This window comes from Cottoperca gobio, chromosome 8 (genome assembly GCF_900634415.1).
Source record: "Cottoperca gobio chromosome 8, fCotGob3.1, whole genome shotgun sequence".
In the NCBI taxonomy this organism is placed as follows: Eukaryota; Metazoa; Chordata; class Actinopteri; order Perciformes; family Bovichtidae; genus Cottoperca; species Cottoperca gobio.
In genome coordinates, this window is record NC_041362.1 from 3,400,702 (window position 1) to 3,421,291 (window position 20,590).

Here is a 20,590-nt window from a genome sequence, read left to right on the forward strand (position 1 = left end):
TATCCACCCTGTGCTGTCACGGCCGGCATCCCACAAGGAGCCCCCGCCATGCTTGCAGTAAATTAGGCTGTGTATCAGAGGGAAGAACCTCTGCCTTCCTCACACATCTGCATAACGACACCCTTCTGGGAAGGACACCGCAGTACCGATTCATTATGAAAGAATAAAAGAGAAGTGTAATTAGGATATATGGTTTAATGCTTTGTTTAATGATAATATACAGTGAAACATTAAAGGCTACTGCATGATCATCTGATATTATTAAGACGCCTTTTTTCCCGTATAATGATTGAATAAATCCCAAAAGTCAAACAATGTGTTCAAATACAGAAACACATGAATAATTTAAAAGGGGGATGAGGACCTCAGTCACAGTAAATTACATCACATTACTAAACTTAATATTTGTTTACAATACACACTTATATAATATTGTATTTCTTTGGGGTGCAGGCTTCAGCACATTCATTAATACAAAGTTTGTCTGAAGTGAAAATGTATTTCTTTCATGTAGATAATTAAGATCAGCGTCGCGGCGGTGTACACACACTTGAGGTGATGTTCTGGACAGAGTCTCGGGGACTTCATTACACTTGCGATATCTTTTCCGATTTATTACCTTCTTGTTTATGTGTTCACTTCGTTCTTTCCCGATGTTTAACCAGTGTGCAGTCGAGACTATTTAAATCACAGAGAAGACCTTGTGCTGTACCGTCTGTGCCACAGAGGTGACAGACATTATTCAGAGAGCTACATTTTCAATAGTACTCATGAGTTATTAACATTTCACAGCCACAAAGCCCTCAATCTGTCTGGCGTCTGAGAAAACTTCTTCTTCTCTTTTTCTAAAACTTTTACAACTTTCTTTATCAGAGCTGAAACATTTAGTCGATGGCCGTTCTCAAATGCAGCATTTATACACGAGTGATGTATGTGGCCTCAAGCTGGGGCAAACAAGTATGGAGTCAAAAGCACCTTTTGAATTTAGATTTAACTATTAAAGAATCCAGCCCTGTTTATGCAAAGTCTGCAGCTCTTTCTGACACCTCCTCTCCCTCTGACCCACTTGTTTAACATGCCCAACAGATAAAGCTACACCGTCTGCCTCTTACAAATCCATCAAAGCAAACCCAATTCCCTTCCCTTCTCACCACCTGATTCTCCATACCATATGTCCTTGCATACGATGAGCAGCAACTTCTCTTCCCTGAGTTGAAAAGTCCAGTTCAGCAGGTGACAAAAAGGAAAATAATAATACACCTTTCCCTTTTGGAAATATGCGGTGCAGGATTTGGCTTTGATGATACAGAATATTATGTTTGTGTGATAATAGTTGTTGTGGGTGAGTTGGCAAACGCTTCATGTCACGGACTGAATTTCACTACGTGTATAAATAACCTACTGAAGGCGGTGGAGACTGGTGACTCAAAAAGTGTCTCCTTGAAATGCAGGATGGATCTTAATAAAGTGTGAGGAAAGAAATGGCTGTTAATTACAATACATGATTAAAAATCCAGTTATCATCTCCGATCTCTGCTTCCCCTGATGGAAGCAGGTTTTACAGTCGGACTGCTCGATCCGGCTGTATTACTTGTTACAGGTTGCTGTTTTTTGCCTTGCAGTTTCTTTTTCTCCACGCAGGTCGTTTCTCCTCGCCTGTTTGTCTAGTCTTATCTCTCAAGGCCCACCGCAGCGGGCTCTTTTTGTTATTCCGGCAGGTTAATGCTCTTGACTGTGCTCTCTATCTTTGGCAGTGCAGCCCGGGCATCACTGACTGGGCTCACAGATCTTATCGCTTCTGATTTCGAGCTCCCGTTCTCATTCAGGTCTTCAATTTATTTCCTTGATCAACATGCTGCATCTTTTTCTGCAGGCTCTCAGTCCTTGCAGTTTGCAGTTTGGGCTGCTGCAGACCCAGACTTGCTGACAGACATTACTTTCTTGTGATAGAGCGGTCACCAGAAGCCCACCCCATCAAGGCTCTTTTATGTAGGTTTAAATGATGCTGGCATTACGTGGGCTTGCACAGATTGTTTTGGCTGTCAGGGTTATTGTCTGCCAGCTTATGTGGAAATGCATTGGCTGTGAATGACGAAAGTAAAGATGAATAACTTGTTCCCATTTTCTATTCTTACTCTGCTGCCCACACAACTTTTACTCCCGCTGTGCTCACGATGATGGCTTTGTATACAGCTTTAGAAAGTACATTCGCAAACTGCAGATTGGAAAGTTTTTAGGCTGTGTTCCAAACTGGTGGTACAAAGACATGAACATCTTTAAACACTTTGAGTTCATTTCTTTTGGCAAGCTATCGGCTTGTTTTGCATCGTAGCTTCTGTTAGGACTTAAACTTTTAGCAGTTGATAAATCAGCTATATTGTTTAGTTGATGCAGTTTTTCATTCTCTTTTCAGCTTTATGTTTATCTAGGCAGCATAGACTACTCGTTGTGGATGCTCAGTCACAATAATAAGCCTCAGTACATAGACCCGGCTTTGCCAGCCATTGTAATGGGGCCCTTGAGTCAGGTCCTTGTTAGCTGATGCACAATAAGCTCCAGCCTAATGAAGTGTAAACCAGAGATCTGGGAGGCAGCGAGTGGGCCAGATGAATATGACCGGCAGCCTTGATGTGTAGCGGAGAGCTCAATGCTAACGCTATTAGCCAGGAGGTCAGTCCATTTAGCCTCACCCCTGCTCAGTTTATCAGCACTTCATAATATGGTGGATGTAAGGGCATGGTGCCGAAACAGTTGATCACACTCTGAGTGCGATATCTCTCCGAGGATGAATCGAGCGAGAGATAGTTTCACAACCGGCCGTGCAGTTGCAGCTGCGTTGGAATGATCGCAGACCTTCTGCCCTTAACAGGCTTCCTCTGTGTTAAGGTTTGTCCACTGGAGAGCGTTGCAGCTCTGTTGGGCCTCCATCTGGCCGGCTTCCTCCTCTCTTCCTCTGCGTTCATTAACAGTCCATTTGTTGCTTCCACCCCGAGGAGCCTTCCTCCGCTGCTTACTCACTCAGCACCTCCTAATGCTGCTGATGAGCCTTTAATATACAGATGGTTCGCTTCATGCAGACCTATTAAGCCTCAGCACTTTTTATACTTTTAGCTTCTTGATTTTATTCTATCTTGAAGTCAGAAGTTTATACACAGTTAATTAGCTCTTTGGTCCAATATGAATACATGTCTCATGCATAAACTATGAACTGTTTCTGTGTACAAATGCATGATGTATGATATTCATTTACCATTCTGCAGGTTATTGTAAGAGTATTCATAGCACACCATCTTTTCCCCGTATGTTAACCCTTATAATGCATATATAATGCATTAACTAGATGTATCTCAGAGAAAGCGCTATTACTTCCAGATAGCTCTTTTCTGATGTGACGGTGTCCTGGCGTGTTTGCTTGCACATCTGAGCACAAACACACAAATTAACCCTTTGCATGTTTCTCTTCTAGCCAACGCCGGGGCCTGTTATCCTAAGCAAGGTAACTCACCGGGCGAATGGCTCCCTACTCTTTTGTCACGCTTTAACTTCATTCGTTTTTCGAGTCACATATTCTTTATGTAACCATACCATCTCCTCCCGGCTGTCTCCCTTTCCCTTCCTTTGTGCCTTCCACCTTGGGCTGTGTTGTCTGTCAGTTAGAGCGCTGATAAAAGGCCAAGGGCTGTCAGAGTGACGCCCCTCCTTAAAAATGGACAGCAGAATCAGTAACCTCCAGACAAGAGACAGTGAGAATATGTAGAGAAAGTGGCATAGGGTGTCAAGGGGTGGAGGGAAAGCTCAGATAGATGGACAGGAGTTGAGAAAGAACAAGTTCATTTATGAAGGAAGTGCACCTTCGTGTTCCAAACTGACTTTCAATCATCTCAAGTTTCAGCCGTTGGTTCTTCTCTGTTTCCTGAGAAAACAACAAAAGGCACTTAAAATGACAAGCAGGCATATCACAATGTAATATCCCGCCAAACTAATTCAGTTTGAACCTCTTCCTTTGATCTACTGCAGAAGCATTTTACTTTTCTAATTTTTCTTCCCTTCAGAACTTGAAAGCAATAATTCTGCAGGGAACTGCTCCGTCCTGTGGCAAATAGTCTAACATCCCATCCCATTTCTCTCTCTCTCTCTCTCCCCCTCTCTCTCTCCCCTGTCCCCTCTGAGCCTTATTCTTTCCACTCTCTTTCTCTCTGCTCCATTTGTTTCCACCTATGTGTGCCTGCTCTGTGTGTATGTGCGTCTCCACCCTGAAATCTTTCTGCATGCTTGTGTGGGTGTTGATTCACCTCTGCCTTGCACACTTTGCACCCCTTCCTCCTTTCGTCCTTTCCTTTATCCTCCCTTCTCTCTCTTCTGTCCTCTTCCCACAGATCCCGAGCGTGGTGGCAGTCACATGATCTCCACAGATGACTTGGAGTATCCACGAGAGTACCGGACGCTGGGGAACAGCGCCCGGCGTTTCTCCAATGTGGGCCTGGTGCACACGTCGGAGCACCGCCACACCGTCAGCGCGGCCCAGAGCCTGGAGGCCCTGACCAACCTGCACAAGGTTGACATGGAACGCAAGAGGGACGCCTTCATGGATCACCTGAAGAGCAAGTACCAGCAGCAGCAACAGCTGCAGCATCCGCATCATAGCCCCCACCACACCCCACCTTCTCCCTCACCCTCCCACGCCAGCATGAGGGGTACGTCAGAGCGGTCTGCACGAGAACAGGTAAGCAGTTTGCCGCCTCAAGAGGGTTTCTTATCCTCTTGACAATATAGCATCTCATTATCACTGTGAAATTAATGCTAATTTATTAATGTCAGATTTTCTCTTATCACTTAAATGACATTTGGAGATACGTGATGCATAATTTGGCATTCAGTACGTGTTTCTTTGGGCAATCAAGCTGGTCAATGTAGAGACAGACAGGCTTGTAGGGACACACTACATAGTTTGGGGTCATATGTATCGTCAGGCAACAACGTCTCTTGTAAGGTAACAGGTCCAGTGTGAAAGCAGCACGTTGTGCTTATCAAAATAATGTTGAGAGAAACAATAAGGGAAGGCTGTCAGATGGTCTTTATATCTGTGTTATTAGAGGTAGTCATTAAACTATCACAGCCAAGCTTTTCTGTGCTTCTCTGGTGCCAGAACCTGCACAACGTTACATAGAGGGACAAGACTGGCACTGTTGAGGTGTGAAGGACGGGTCACACACACAGAATGAACGCTCGTATGCTAATGCAGTTCTCTGACCACTTGGGGATAATGTTTCTCCTTTGCTCTTCGTATTTTTATCAATTCTTCTCCGTCTCCAAATGTAGTTTATACATACATTTTCACAGCCGCAGCGTTTTCTCTATCTCACACACACACACACACACACACACACACACACACACAGACAGACAGACAGACAGACAGACAGACAGACAGACAGACAGACACACACACACACTGTGCACAAACACACACTCTTTGTGTGAGCACCACTGCTGTATGTGTTTAATGAAAAAGGGTAAATTCAGTGTAATGATGTGACAGAAAAGCACGTGAGGGGAGAAGGGAGAGAATAAAAGGGAGAGAGAGAGAGAGTGATTGAGCAAGCAACGGAGGGCGGGTGATAGGCAGGTGGAGTCTATAGTTGCCGTGGCAACCTCTCCCATAAATGGCAAGTAGGGGTATTGCGTTGCAAAGGTCAGGTTGCGTAGAGAAGCAGGGATTGTACAATGAAGAAGGCAGAAGGGAGAAAGGAATAACGAGGCAGGTAAAAACATTTATTTTTTTAGCTTTAGCTGGGAGTGGACAGATCCTAAAGTATTTTCACTGCACGGGGGAGGAAGCAGCGAAGCCCAGGATTTCTTGTCATCTCGTGGATGTGCAGAGCATGGACAGCGAGGAAGGAGGGAGGGGGGGAGGAGGAGCTGGAGAAGAGCACAGCAGCCAGTCAAGCAGCCCGCTGCTCAATTAGCCAGGACCAGCAGGAGCCAGCCGCCCATCTGCGAAGGAGTTAATCGGCTGGTGTTGTAATGAATTAAATAAAGAGTTTCCGCCGCATGTGCTACTGAAGAGCAAGACAGAGAGAGGGGGAGAGAGAGAGGTATACTGAAGGGAGAGGGAGGGAGGGTTAGAGAAGCAGAGGGAGGGAGAGACGGGCAAAAATGCGATGAGGATTCGCTGCACCTGACGGACAGCCTGGGATGACTGGAGTTGTGGACAGGCACAGGTGCACTGCAGGTGAGACGGGACTGGAGGCTTGAAACTGGAGGCTATTGTAGAGAGGTGTGTGTGTGTGTGTGTGTGTGGGATGAGGATGTGCCAGCTGGGATTAGATTCCACGCCTGTTGTGTTTATTGTGGTTGTTGTGGTGACGGTGTGCATATGCAGGCTAGACGAAGGCTGAGTGGACGATACTGTACACAGAGCCTTTTGTGTGTCTGCTGAGCGTTCGTCTGCTGTGTGGACGAGTGAAGGTGTTTTTAAAACAAAGAGCGAAAGGGAGAGAGGCTGCGGAAAACCTTGAGACACCAAACTAGACCAGAGGAGGATTGAGGGGGGAAAGACTAAGAATGGTTGAGATGGGGGGGGGGCGGGGGTGCAGAGAGGATGACGACATGAGAAAGAGCCGGAGGTGGAGGAGGGGTGCTGGGAGTGCAGCCTGCTTTACATGCCGGTCAGGTAATGCAGCGCTACACTCTGCGATGCTACGTCCTTCTGTTGGAGCTCTGTGGACAATACACAGAGCATACACGCCTGTGTGTAAACGTACACCTGTCTTTACTCGCGTTTAGCCCCTCAGCCCCACATTTAATCTCACACCTCAAACACACATCAGTAAAACTGTCTCCTTCGGGCTTACAGTGTATTCAATTCAACAGGAATTTTCAAAATGGCAAGGTGTACATTTGAGCTGAGTAGTAGAGCCTTAGTCAAGAGTATCTTATCATCTGGGATTATGGCTGAAGGAGTTAGTGTGATAACGGTGGACAGTATGGAACAATGTCTTGAGTGTCATTTCTGCACAGAAGAAATGCATTGATTGCAGTGATGATCACCAGGATGGAGGATTGTTCAAACAGGCCCCTCTCGAGCTCGTGCTCAGACCCTCTCAGTTGCAGTATTTGCAACTCAAAGTCCAAGTTCAGTACATCTGCAGTTGTAAGCAGAGCAACGGTTAAAACAACAGGAGGCGGTGCTGCATGAATGTGTTTACTTTACCTGGAGAACTGTGAGTAAGCCTCATTAAAGCAACAAACAGAGAAACACTGGCAGACACAAACACACCACAAATCACTTCTGCACCATTAAAGCCAGCCCTCACAGTCATTTGGTTTTGTGTGGGGAAATAAAATCATTAACGTTGTCTGAACAAGTGAACAGCAATTATTTATGATGCACCAATGGGTGCCCCTGAGCTGCTGTCAGTTCAACAGATTGTCAAGGACGAAGCTTCACTGACAGAATAAGTGACTGACACATGATCAGGTCGACAAGGCCAACACAAGTCCAACCTCACCGCACGTGTTGTGTTATCCCTGAAAGTGACCCACTTTACCCGTGACCTCTGACCTCTTCAGAGGAGCTGCAGATGTCTTATTCAGATCTCTCACTCTCCTGTGGAAAGCGTGACCCTTTTCTGACCAACAGCCTTGTTTAAATGCATTGTTTTGTCTTGAACATCAGGTTTTTTTTGTTATCATCAAGGTGTTATCATATTAACTCATAATGGAGAATGTAATCCTTTAATCCTCCTGGTCAGCGACGATATAGGACATGAGAATAACTAGCTAGGAGACAGACATTCCCCTCAGCGTCACATCAAAGAGTTGTCTTTGATAATCATTTCTTTGACATACTCTGCGAGAAATGTATATGCTTTATATATGCCAGTATGCATACTAAATCTGAGTGGGCATTACATTTATTCAGAAACAGTGTGAGCAGCACATTAGCAGAGCAGCAGCTCCAGTGCTCCGTCAGGATGTGATGTGTTCACACTGCAAGTGACAAATAAATCAGCTCAAAACGACCAGTAAGTTTATAAAAAACCTCTCGATGATGCATTCTTAATCATCTCCTTTTAGTAAAAATATGCAGAATAAATTGACCAAATATTTGGTAGTAGTACACAACGTGTCAGAGTCTCAACATGTCGGTCTGTAGGGTAATATACGGTCTATATGTTCATTTAACATGGCCACCGAAAGGACTCTTACAGACAGGATGCACCGCGGCGAGCTCTCCCTGTGTGTGTGTGTGTGTGTGTGTGTGTGTGTGTGTGTGTGTGTGTGTGTGTGTGTGTGTGTGTGTGTGTGTGTGTGTGTGTGTGTGTGTGTGTGTGTGTGTGTGTGTGTGTGTGTGTGAAACAGCTGGACACACGCACACACCGGGCCCGGCTCCGCACAGTGTGTGTGTCCGTCCAGCTGTGATGCTCTCAGAGTGAATTAAAGAGCAGGCAAACGAGTATTGAAAGCGTTTCAATTGAAAGTTGATGCGTCGTCTCATCAGCCTTTATAGAGACCACAGATCAAACTATTTAGAGGGAATATCAGATTTAAAAAAACATCAATAAACTTCAGCAGAAAGGCGAGACATCTACGACACAAAACATTTCAGCACCTCCTAATGGATAAAGCGCTTTGAAATGCAGCGTCAAGGCTCATTGAGTCAACGTAGCGCTGGACTAAAACGAAAGTATTTCACGTCCTTTCGCCTTTCTTTTCCTTCTACTAACCGGATGATGTTGGGCAATCGAAAGCGAAATTTCAGAACTGACATCCCTATGTTAGACCATATGTTACCCAATCATGGCTCAGTGTCTTCTTGGCCAGGAACCATTTCCACTTTGGATTCGTATAATTATAATACTTAACGTTGTATCAAAACCAAGCAAGAGGTCGCACCACACAGTGCATCAAGAGAAAGAGACAAAGAACTAGCGAGCGAGAGAAGAGCGTGAAGTGAAAGAGTCTGTCAAGGAATGGCAGCAAATGAGGGAGCATTAAATGAAAGATGAGATCGTCGGAGGGTAATAATCGGCTGAAATGGCTCCCTCTGTGTTTACTGAAATAATCCGAGCTTTTGTTGAGACGGTATTAAAAGTGGAAGTCTGATGATGAGAATACCACCAACTATCATAAATCAAAACTTGCCTGTCACTTTTTTTTTCCATCCCCGTGCCAGGGGAGTAATGTGGCTCCTGCAGCGGCTGAATGGACTGAGCATTGCCTGCAGATAAGAATAAAAACTAGAATAAGAGTTTGGATTAGAATTAGAATTCATGAACTCTGCACAATCTTTTTTTAATTTTCCATATCGTTTTGAGGTATTTCCTGGTTTTGACTGAGGGGGTAATTATGTTTTAATGAAAAGCTCAGTTTCTGAGGCGTCGGCCAACATGCGAGCACCTTTTGGTCCATGTCAGATCAGCAGGAAGGGCAAATGGACACGAGTGATTCAGCATGGGCTGGAGATAACAGGCAGGTGAGGTGCTGAGATTCAGATGAAAGAGCAGCAGGTGGATGGAGAGTGAAACAGACAGCAGAGAGTGAGGAGGAGACAGAGCGGTGGCTTGCGTGTGGTGGAGAAGTCTGGGAGAGACGCCAAGATGGGAACAACAGAGTGGGCTGCTGTTTGATTCGATTTCACCCTTTTCATTTCCTCCCCTCCACCAGCTACAGCCAACAGTGCAGTCTTGTTTCAGGTGCTCTGTAACCCGACGCCTGCAAAACACAGTCACCCCCTGCATTAACACCAATCAAACTTAATGTTTGTGGTTTGGATTAGATGAAGCTGTCAACATTTTAATGAGTTTCATATATTGCCTGTCAGAAAAGGAACACATAACAAGAAAACCATTTAGGAAATGCAACCGGTTATGCTTTTGGAGGAGGACGCATTGGTTTGTCTCCTCTCCAGTCCAGCTTCTTCTATAAATCATTTAAAGAAAAAGAAAAGGGATTTCTTTATGTCAGGAGTAAGAACCTAACTTTTCTCTTTCTGTCTCTCTCCCGTCCCTCTTTTGTCCTCCATCACCTCCACAGCAACAGCCAAACTACTGGAGCTTTAAGGTCAGTGCTGTGTGTCTAACTGTCCCCGTGTGTTTGTCATACTCTTCTCCATTGTGTGTGTTCTGTGCTGCAGGATTACGTCCTCGAGCATCACCAGCCTATCTCCTCGGTGCTCTGGCTTCTGCAACACCCAGCTCATTTGACATCTCTTGGCTCTTTGGGCAGTGTGTGTATGTATGTGTGTGTGTGTGTGTGTGTGTGTGTGTGAGAGTGTGTGTGTGTGTGTGTGTGTGTGTGTGTGTGAGAGAGAGTGTGGTTGCAGTGTCAGGGGTGGCGGCAGCTTAAACTTCTCCAGCTCCATTTAATCTGCAGAAGACGATTCTCTCAGGATTTATGATACCTCAGGCAGCTGGCATTAATGGCTAGAAGCCATGTGACCTTGCTGAAGTATTACTCACACTGACGGAGATATTAAGAAGACATTTCAGACGTGCCGCTGAGGCATTACTGAAATAATACTTTGACATTAGCACAGAGGCTTGAGTCATGGCTGGGCGGCTGAATGTGTTGTATTCACAGGTTGCAGAGAGGAAATATGTGCTAAATATACTGGAGAAGGCCAGCAGCATGAAGATGTATGGAAAGTGTTTATCACATAGGCTCAACGCTTTAAATTCAGCATATTTGTTAGCTGGTGTGTGTTGTGTAATGTGTATCGCTTTGTTGTGCCATTATTCTGCACACAGGCAGGCAGGGAGATGTACTAAACAGAAAGGTAAAGAATGTGTGTGTGTGTGTGTGTGTGTGTGTGAGTGTGAAAGAGAGGGAAGAGCCCAGGGTTTACCTGTGGTCTAGTCTTCCCCGAATCCCTGCTTATAATATTATTTGAACAGGTTGGAAATGTCACTGAATATCAATAGCTACATGCCCTGACCCGTAGGGAAGGCTGAGCAATATCGCCCTCCCACTCCCACATGCACTTAAACCTCAAACAAGAGTGATATGAAATAGAATTTAAAGCCCCTTCTATCACATGAATCTTTCACAGATGATTTATTTTTACTCTGCAGGATTTTCAGGTGGTTTACAAAACCAAACATCAAACAATCTAATTCTGATGTTTGTCGATAAAAGAATCAGAACTGAAAAAATGTCATTATTTAATAATCTGCAGATAATCTTTCTCGACTAATCCTTTAGTCCAGAATGTCCAAAAATAGTGAAATCCTGCTCATCATAGTTTCTCAGAGCCAAGTCGTCGTCTTTGGATGTCTTGTTCTCTCCTACCGACCGTCCAAAACTCAAAGCAGTTCAGTTTACAATTATTGAGACAAGCAGAACATGTTCGCACCTGAGGTTTTGCTTCAAAATGAAACAATTAATTGACAGGCAAAATAGTTATTCATTTTTGTCTCTTATTTTTGGTGCCTTTCCATTCTTAGTACAATACATGTCTGTTCTGCTTGACAGCTAATGTTGCTTCGCATTAAGTGAGACGTAGAACTATTGTATTGGCTCCTCAAAGTGCTGCAGCGGTAATAAAATGTAACATGAAACAACCCAAATGCTTCCAACAGATCTAAAGCTTTTTGCTTCCAACACAACGCTGTTGTCGACACCTCTTGTGTTGACACCTCATCCGCTTCATTTAGCTGCAAAGCTTCTGAAAGCCCCTTTCTACTCCCTCATCCCAGCAGCTCTAATCTAAGCTTGACTCTCACCCCAAATTCGCCTGCTTTCTGCAAAATAGACACTAAATGAAAGTCCTATCAGGATTGCACTACACTCACTTGTACCTGTGGAAAACATGATGCATATCAAGGATGCTATCAGAGAGTATTACATGCACACACTTTTTAAACCTTATCGACAACAATAGCAGCTGTTGGATATGGAATAATGCAAAGTTAAATGTGAACCTAGAAAGAGATTGTCTGGAACATGTTTGCCATGTTTTCAATCTACTTTTAAGAAAATCACTTCCTGCAATCTCAGCCATCATCTCCCCTCTCACACATTCTGCTCCGCCTCCTTCTGAGCAACGCGCAATTCACAGCAATTTGGTGAAAGCAATTTGTTCCGTGCATTGATGACTCAAGGTTTTACAAAGAGCCAGGACTCTCAGGGTTGATGGGGGTTGTGTGTCCAGGCAGAAGATTGGCCTTTTGGATTTGTAAAAGATGGAGAGAAATAATGAGTGTGTGTGTGTGTGTGGAGCGAGTACAAATGGATGTGTGAGATGGATCAATTTTAGGGAGCTGTTTTCTCTCTAGATATTCTAATAGGAAGAGCTGAGAACTTCTGTTTGTGTGGATAAAAAGCCAGGTTACAGCTAGAGGGAAGAAAAAACAGGCTCAAAATCCTCAAATTCAGACGGCCTCAGCACAATCATGTCACCTGGATGCAGCTTTGCCCTCTGACGCTGGAGACGGAGGCAGATCTGTTGACGTAAAGCAGCTCAGTGAGAATATGACGCGAGCTTTGGGAGTGGACGAATGAGTGACGGGGGATAAAGAGGAAGTACAGGTAGACGGACAACTTGAGGCGAGCTTTTGAGGAAGACAAAGAAGCTCTGGAGTAATGGAAGAGAAGCGCTTAAGGTGTGAGGATTATGATATTTACCATTTAACACCTGTCTCTCAAGTAATACCCAGGAGCCAAACACTTCATTGTCATTTCACACACATCAAGTCTGTCTTTGACATTTCTGGATGATGGATATTCTCTCTTTGCTCAAGTCCATCAGAATGTCAAACCACTTAACAGGGAAATGACTACATTCAGGGAAAAGATCAGAGACATGAGACGAGCAGCAGCAGCAGCAGCAGCTGTGTGGTCAGCTTTCCTCCGGACTCCAGAGGTGTTTAGTACCACTTACCAAACTACAACCTACATAGTTAAAGACTTGCTTCTTTACTTTTCATGAGTTGCTGGTTTATGTGCAAGAATGTCACATGACGTGCTGAAATCTCATCTTAAATGTGCCGTATATTAAGCTGGGCTGGCACTGCTCCCTTATATTGTTACTGCATTATATACTAATATTATACACTACCAATGTGCATTGTGTTTACTCACACCTACATACCAAATTATTATTCGGATTTGTCCAATTACAATTAATTAAAAGTAGGATTCAGACGAGACGTCCGCATCCTCAACGATGTTAGCAAAATGAGAAAAGGGCAGCATTACTTTGTGCAGGTTTGCAATGAGTGGACACTGTTTCAATAAAGTATGTTTAAAACTGTTCTACTGTTATTCCTTAACATTGTACAATGCTATGAGGTTTGCATTCTAAGTAAAACATCATTGAGGCATGTGAGTTGGATGAGATGCGCTCTCCCAAACATAAAAACTGCAGATGCCACTTGTGTGTGTGTGCGTGTGTGTGTGCGTGTGTGTGTGCGTGTGTGCGTGTGCGAGACAAGAGAAAACATGACGCTGAGGTTGCATTGAGTTTAATGCAGTTTGTAGCCTGAGGTCTGTCAGGCTGCCATGTCCCGCTTTCCACTCCATTCTCTTCTGTTCCATGTAAGATCATCATGTTCCCTACTTGTTCCTCTCTTCTGCCGTGCCCTTAGAGTCGTAGTGTAGAGTTCTCGACAGTAATTGAGTGCTGTTGAAAAAGTCTGGATCACTGTAAAGGAAAAGGTTGAGGAGGGAGGAGGGGAGGGATGAGTGTAGTGGAAAATAAGAAGGAGATAGAACCAGGCTGCGAACACAGTCATGTATAACACTGGCATGTCGAGCAGGACCAGATGCATGACCAGATGGTGCGTTCGCAAATAATATTTACAATGCAAAACTCCTGCAGCGAGATATTTTTGTTTTTCATATCACATAAACCACCAATATGGACGTCAATGTTTGTAGTCGGTTGCAACAAGGCAAGCTGACTAAGAGCATATATATATAACAGCTTTGGTGAGCTTACACACGTTCATACGTCCAGGTTTCCTTGTATTGTTCAGCAGAACATTCACAGATGAGAGGGCACAACACTCATTCACATGTTTCAGCTGCTTCAGAAATGTAAAATGCGAGTCTGCAGTCATTGCGAGACACGAGCTCAATCACAGCAGCACAAATAACATGTACGCAGAAGAAAACTCCTTCGGCTTGTTTCACACATGGTGGTCTTTTCAGCCATTTCCATTCATACTGAACTGTTATTGCGTTTCTATGCCAAATGTTTCTCTGGGTGTTACGTCTCCTGACGAACAGTGTTGAGCTGAGGAAGCTGCTTCTCTACAGATCCAAGTTAAACACCTGTAATTCCCATGAAATCTTTTCTCAACAGGATTGTAGGTTATATGCAGCCTACTGATGATCTAACTTATTCAACATTTTAGGAAATGTGATTATTTCTTTACCAAGCTAAACATCTTACATGAGAATATCGAGTTAGAGGACAAGATTTATACGACTCTTGTGCGATGAAGATGAAGCTGCCTTCGTTTAATCCTTACGAAAAGTAACTTCCTGGAGTCTCAGAGCCAAAATATATTCAGTTCTTTTCTAATTGTACAGACTCAGGCTGTTTTTCCCTGCTTCCAGTGTTTTTGCTAAGCTAAGCTAACTCGCTATAAGCTTCATATTAACTGTACAGGCATGAGAGTGGTATCAATTCAAACTATTCCTTTATAAATAACTTTTTTGCTTCCTAAAGTTTGTGAAACCTGAGCAGAATTGAAGAAGATGAAATGCTCTCCAATCCTAACCTCACTATGTTTAGTACTGTACCCCCCCCCCCCCCCCCCTAATATCAGCTTTATTCCACTATTGCTGGCCAGAATATGACAAACTGCCGTAGCCTCTGTGCTGCTGTGCTGTGCTGCTGGCTGAGTTGTTGTTCAGTCAGGTCACAGTTTAGATAAATGAGCCTATTAGAAAACACGTGGGGGTTATCTGTCAGCATCACCGTCCCTCTGCGTGCTCAGACACTGTCTGCCACCGCTATCTTTCTGTTTGTGTGTGTGTGTGTGTGACTGAATTATGTATGATAGTAACAGAAGGGAGAGTACATTAAAAAAAGAAAAGCATTGTTCCGCTTTTCGGTCATGATGGGGGGGTTTGTAACCGAACACATGTGATAGCATAGCAGTTACTTTAAAGAGCAAATTACCAGAGATAGAAGTACTTACAAGTAACCGCAGCTGCTTTACTGGAGTACAGCAAAGGTTTGTTCATCAATTGATTGATCGAAGTAAAATCATTTAACTCTGATTAATTGGTGCCAATTTATGTATAAATATTAATAATAATAAATGCACAAAGTGCTTTACAATAAGGGGAAATAAATATGAAAATAAAATAAGCTCTAGTTTACTGTGAAGTATGTCTTATTGCCAGTCAACAAAACCATGCTGTGTAGCTTCTGTCAGACTCTCACACTAATTGAATGCTACATTATTAATATCCACAGTAGATCCATGCTGCAGTTTGACTTTGAGGAAAGCAGTTGTTTTTATTCCATGGTGCAAGGAGGAGGAGACCGGCACAGCTACTGTACTGTGGCTAAAGATGTGTCTCTGCCATCCGAACAACCAGCAGACAGCATTCTGGGAGCTCATTACAGCAGCCTCTGAGCTGGAGGAGACGCTACAGCGGTGGGGGATCAGGGAGCCAGTTCAGTGAGCTCAGCCCCAGCTGCACTAACAGTCTTTCAGTGGGAAAAGACTGGGCAAAGGCCAGCAGGATAAACCAACAGTGACAGACCGGGATTTGCATGAGCTTCTCCTCCCCTCCCACAAGTACTCATTTAAAGTTTGTAACAGCACAGGGACAAGAGTGTGGAGGCATGCAGGAGGTGTGCACATTTGAGCAAACATAACATAAGCTGAGCTGGAGCACAGTTTCCGGCTTAATAGGTGACTCATGAAGGCTGATTCCCTCGAGTGCTGTGCCATCTGAGAACAACTATATTGTGCTCTTCTGCATTCAGCTGATGTCAGATACTGTGACGCTGGTAATTGTTAGTGAATGGCTGGTAGCTAAACCATTGTCAAGGTCTCGTTAATCTTGTTATGTGCTTGATTGTGTGGTGTCTCATTGTGTGTTCACTGTCACTTTCCCGGTTGGTCTTACTCCATTGGCCCTGTCTAATCCATTCTCTCCGCCTTGATTTCACCTCTCAGTAAATGACTGTGCGTCTCCTTGTGTCTTCTCTTCCTGCAGAGCCGCAGTCCCCGGCATTCCCAGTCCACCCAGTCTGGGCTCGCCGACCAGGCCGCCAAGCTCTCCTTTGCCTCAGCTGAATCCTTGGAGACCATGTCAGAAGCCGACATTCCAATTGGGTTTAATAGGATGAACCGATTTCGCCAGAGCCTGCCGCTGTCCCGCTCTGCCAGCCAGAATAAGCTACGATCTCCAGGTTAAGATTTAAAGCAGTGCTGGCCGGCTCTGTCACAACACTGTCGGCTGGTTGGATATGAGGCAGATTTACAGCTGTCTGTTTACCACGTGCAGCGCTGCGCTACACACAACGGGAGAACATGTTATACTACCATCTCAACTGCAGTAACAGTGTTGTGTGTGCAGAATGTATAGATTATTATATTTACCCTGTAATCTTCTAAGAACATTTCTTTTGTTCAGTTATTGTGATTACTGTCATACTGCACGTGTGTGTTAATCACACGTGCAGTATGACAGTAGTCACAAAGGAACCAGGATTTGTTGTTTACTACCAAAGGGCCTTTGGAGTGTGAATGATTAGTGTGAGGCTTGTCCACATCAAGGAGTGGTGTAAAGTTACAGTGAGTTAAAACAGAAATCTATAACACTAAAGTGGCAGTGACTGATGAAGGCTACTTTGAATGAGGAGGTCAGAGCATCCTCTCCGTGTCTCTTTACTAACCACTTTGTCTTCTTCTCTCCCCAACTCGACTGCAATATCTCACTTATTTTGCTTGACTTTTAATCACTGGTCTTTCTTTGCTTTGTTTGTTGTTTGTGTTTGTCCCCCGGGTGTATGCAGATGAATACGCAGGTTAGTCAGGCGTCAGACTTACCTTTACATATAAAATCAAAGGTTGCAGCCTGTGACACAGTATTCCATGAAGTGGGGTAATTTATTAGGAAGTAAAAGAATGTAACTTGCCTTAAACATCTTTGCCCCTCAGCTGTGAATTCTCACGTTCAGATAGAGAGAACTGGTGTTTACTCTGTCACTGATTATTCATGCTGATTTATCTCATTAACTTAGAGGTGGAACATTTTGATCATAATAACACTATATCTTTCAAAGTGGCAAAAACAAAAGTGCTACAAGATTTGACAGAATTGCTTTGCTAGTTTATTCTTTCCTTCCACACAAGCCATTGCCTTCTGATTCAACCGTCTCTCCCATATCGCTCTCTTCTAGGCGTGCTGTTCCTGCAGTACGGAGATGAGACGCGTCGGGTTCACATCACTCACGAGCTGAGCAGCCTGGACACGCTGCACGCCCTCATCGTGCACATGTTCCCTCAGAAGTTGACAGCAGGTATGCTAAAGTCACCCAACACAGCCATCTTGATCAAGGATGAGGCACGCAACGTCTTCTACGAGCTGGAGGACGTCCGGGACATCCAGGACCGCAGCATCATCAAGATTTACCGCAAAGAGCCCATCTATGCTTCCTACCCTGCTGCGCCACACCTGGCTAACTGGAGACCTGAGGGTGAGGAGAAGGGGAGCTGGGGGAGTGGCTGGGGGAAGAGGGTAAACTGGGTTATTTAGAGAAAGAATGGCGTCTGATCTCCTGCTAGTTTGATGTTTGACAACTGAGCTGTCAGTGAGAACCTCTATTATGATGTGCCGCCACATAATGAGCAGCAGTGAGCTTCTTTGGCAAGGTATGGTGTTTTTTATATTTCAATGGTACCTTTGACAGGCTGTTGTAGTGTATGGGTTAGTAATTTAACAGGTATTCCTCCTGGAAATGTATTTTCTTATCTTCAAGTAGGCCATCTGTTGCTGTGCAGACACCAGAGAACAATGTTCCTGTATGAAATGAGCACATTTTAACATCCGAAGCTATTTCTGCTTCAGTGGAGATCAAGGGAGCCTGAGGGAGACCTTTTTTTTAAGTTATTTTATACAAAACCGTGTTTACCATCTGCATTATTCACTCAATGCTGATGATACAACTGCCATTAACCATGCATACAGGCAGGGAGAACGAGTGTGCCTGTGCACATTGTGTGTGCATGTACTGTGCTGTACGTTTTATGTGTTTGTGCACGCTTACATGCTTTTTTTCTTCTTTCTATTTTTGCATACAAGAAACAGAAAAGGAAAAAGTGGTAGAGAGACAGCTGACCAGCTCCCATAAACTGCCAACGCAGAGCACATTTTAACACACCCTCTAACTAAGTTTGAAACCAAGAAATCTTAAGGCATGTCTTTAAGGCAGCTGTGGCTCAGGAGGTAGAGAGGTTGTGGGTTCGATCCCCAGCCCCTGCAGTCAGCATGTCAAAGTGTCCTTGGGCGACATACTGAACCCCAGATTGCTCCTGATGGCCAACGATGTGTGTGTGAGTGTGTGTGAATGGTTAAACCTACTGACAAGCTGATGTGCACTTTGCATGGAGCCACTGACTCTGTATGAATGTGTGTAAATGTGTTGTAAAGCGCTTTGAGTGATTGCAAAAGATTGGAAAAGCGCCATATAAAAGCAGTCCATTTACCATTTAAGCAAAAACATTTAATGGGGCAAAACCAAGTATCATAAAGTCATCCTCATCTTTCACAGTAGGGCTGCAACTAACAATGATTTTCATCATTGATGTCAGAAAATAGTGGAAAATGTCCGTGCAAGTGTCTAAACGCTTAAAGCCCAAAGATATTCACTTTAATAGGCTATAAATCAGAGAAAAGCAGGAAATCTCCACATTTGTTTGGCTGGAAAAAGCATTTTCTGCATGAAAAATTACTTAAACAATTTGAATTGATTTGGAAAATAGTTGGCAATTACTTTTCTGTCCATCCTCTGATGGATTATTCAACTAATTGTTGCAGCTCTGTTTCACAGCATCTCACTGCATCTTAACAAGCATCTTGCCAAGTGTTTGCTCCTGAGCATGTTGTGTCTGCTGCTGTCTTGTGGAGCAACTTAAACTGTGTCTTTATCTATGTGCTTGTTTGAATTGTGTCCATACAGTTTGTGCAAACCAGACCACCTCATATAGCTTTGTAAATACACAGTATGTGTATATGAATATGTCCCTGGGCATAACAGCTGAGCAACACAAATTCTTTCGTCACGCTCCAGTATTTTCTGTGTATTACATCGCGCTGCATGACAAGGTTAGCTAGGATGCTGAGAAGCGAATGGAAAAAGAAGAAAAACAGGGATGAGTTGAGCAACAAACGTAGTTGTGTGACGAGGGAAGACGAAGTATTTGGCTTTGTAAAGCTGTAGAAATGAGAAGAGGCAGAGGTTTAACAACGTCATGATGCTCTACAGAGAGAGAGGAAAATAATAGTAGTTTTGTCTCCTGTATTCTGTCACCACTACTCAATAGAATAAATATGTATGTAGTAATGAAATGATAAGCCAATAAACTTTAGGAAAATAAATACAGGTATTAGAAACAGGGGAGTGTGACCGCTCGATTTATTTAGAGAATAAATTCTGCATTTGGATAAACAGTATAACTGGGCTGGTCATGCTCTCATGCACAGACTGTTAGTCAGATCTCAGTCGTCTTCATGTCAAACTGACACATGGGACGCGTCTAATCTGTAGGTTTCCATGCTAACCCTTATCCCTGCTTGTTCCTTTCAGAGGGACATGGTGTACTCCTCTCGCGACTCCTCCCCAACACGCCGCCTCAACACTCTCCCCTCCTCTACGGCCTCGGCTTCCTCTGGCTCTCCATCCCGCACACGCCTCTCCTACAGCGGCAGCCGTCCTCCATCCTTCACTGGCTCCCAGCATGAACAGCCTCGACATCCCCAAGCTGGCCACGGCGCCAACGCAGGCCTATCTCCCTCGCCCAGCGCCATCCTGGAGCGCCGCGATGTTAAGCCTGATGAAGAAGTCTCTGCCAAAAATATGGCGCTGATGAAGAACGAGGGGCTGTATGCAGATCCCTACAGCCTGATGCACGAGGGCCGCCTCAGCATCGCCTCCACCCAGTCGTTAGCTGCCATCGGAGACCCCTTTAGCTTCCCTGTTACCGGCGGCCTGTACCGCCGTGGCTCTGTGCGCTCCCTCAGCACCTACTCAGCTGCTGCTCTTCAAGGGGACCTGGAGGACTCTCTCTACAAGCCTGGAGGTTCGCTCTACTCTGACACATACTCCTCAGCCACACTGGGCATGGGTTTTCGCATGCCGCCCTCATCCCCGCAGAAAATCCCTGACATGCAGATGAGGGACAGGGACTCATATTCCAGCTCGCCCAGCAGAGCCTCACCCGTCAGGCAGACCTTCCGGAAGGACTCGGCTTCCTCCTCCGTGTTTGTGGAGAGCCCAAAGTCAAGGCCCAGCTCTAGTTCAGAGCCTCTGTGTCTGACAGCGGGGCCCGGGGAGGGAGGCAGGGCCACGCCTGGCTTTGGTTCTTCGATGTCTGGACAGGACGCTGACACCATCAGG

General features: G+C 44.7%; 1 protein-coding gene across 1 annotated transcript in view; it reads left to right on the plus strand.

Annotated features, from left to right (window-relative positions):
- srcin1a (SRC kinase signaling inhibitor 1a) overlaps positions 1 to 20,590 on the plus strand; it is a 73,895-nt gene that overhangs the window by 29,106 nt on the left and 24,199 nt on the right. Inside the window, 8 exon segments of the mRNA XM_029437575.1 lie at positions 3,467 to 3,496; positions 4,377 to 4,723; positions 10,039 to 10,065; positions 16,186 to 16,381; positions 16,988 to 16,999; positions 17,375 to 17,658; positions 17,660 to 17,671; positions 19,781 to 20,589. Of these exon segments, the coding sequence (XP_029293435.1) occupies positions 4,400 to 4,723; positions 10,039 to 10,065; positions 16,186 to 16,381; positions 16,988 to 16,999; positions 17,375 to 17,658; positions 17,660 to 17,671; positions 19,781 to 20,589 (1,664 nt within the window). The 5' untranslated portion in view covers positions 3,467 to 3,496; positions 4,377 to 4,399.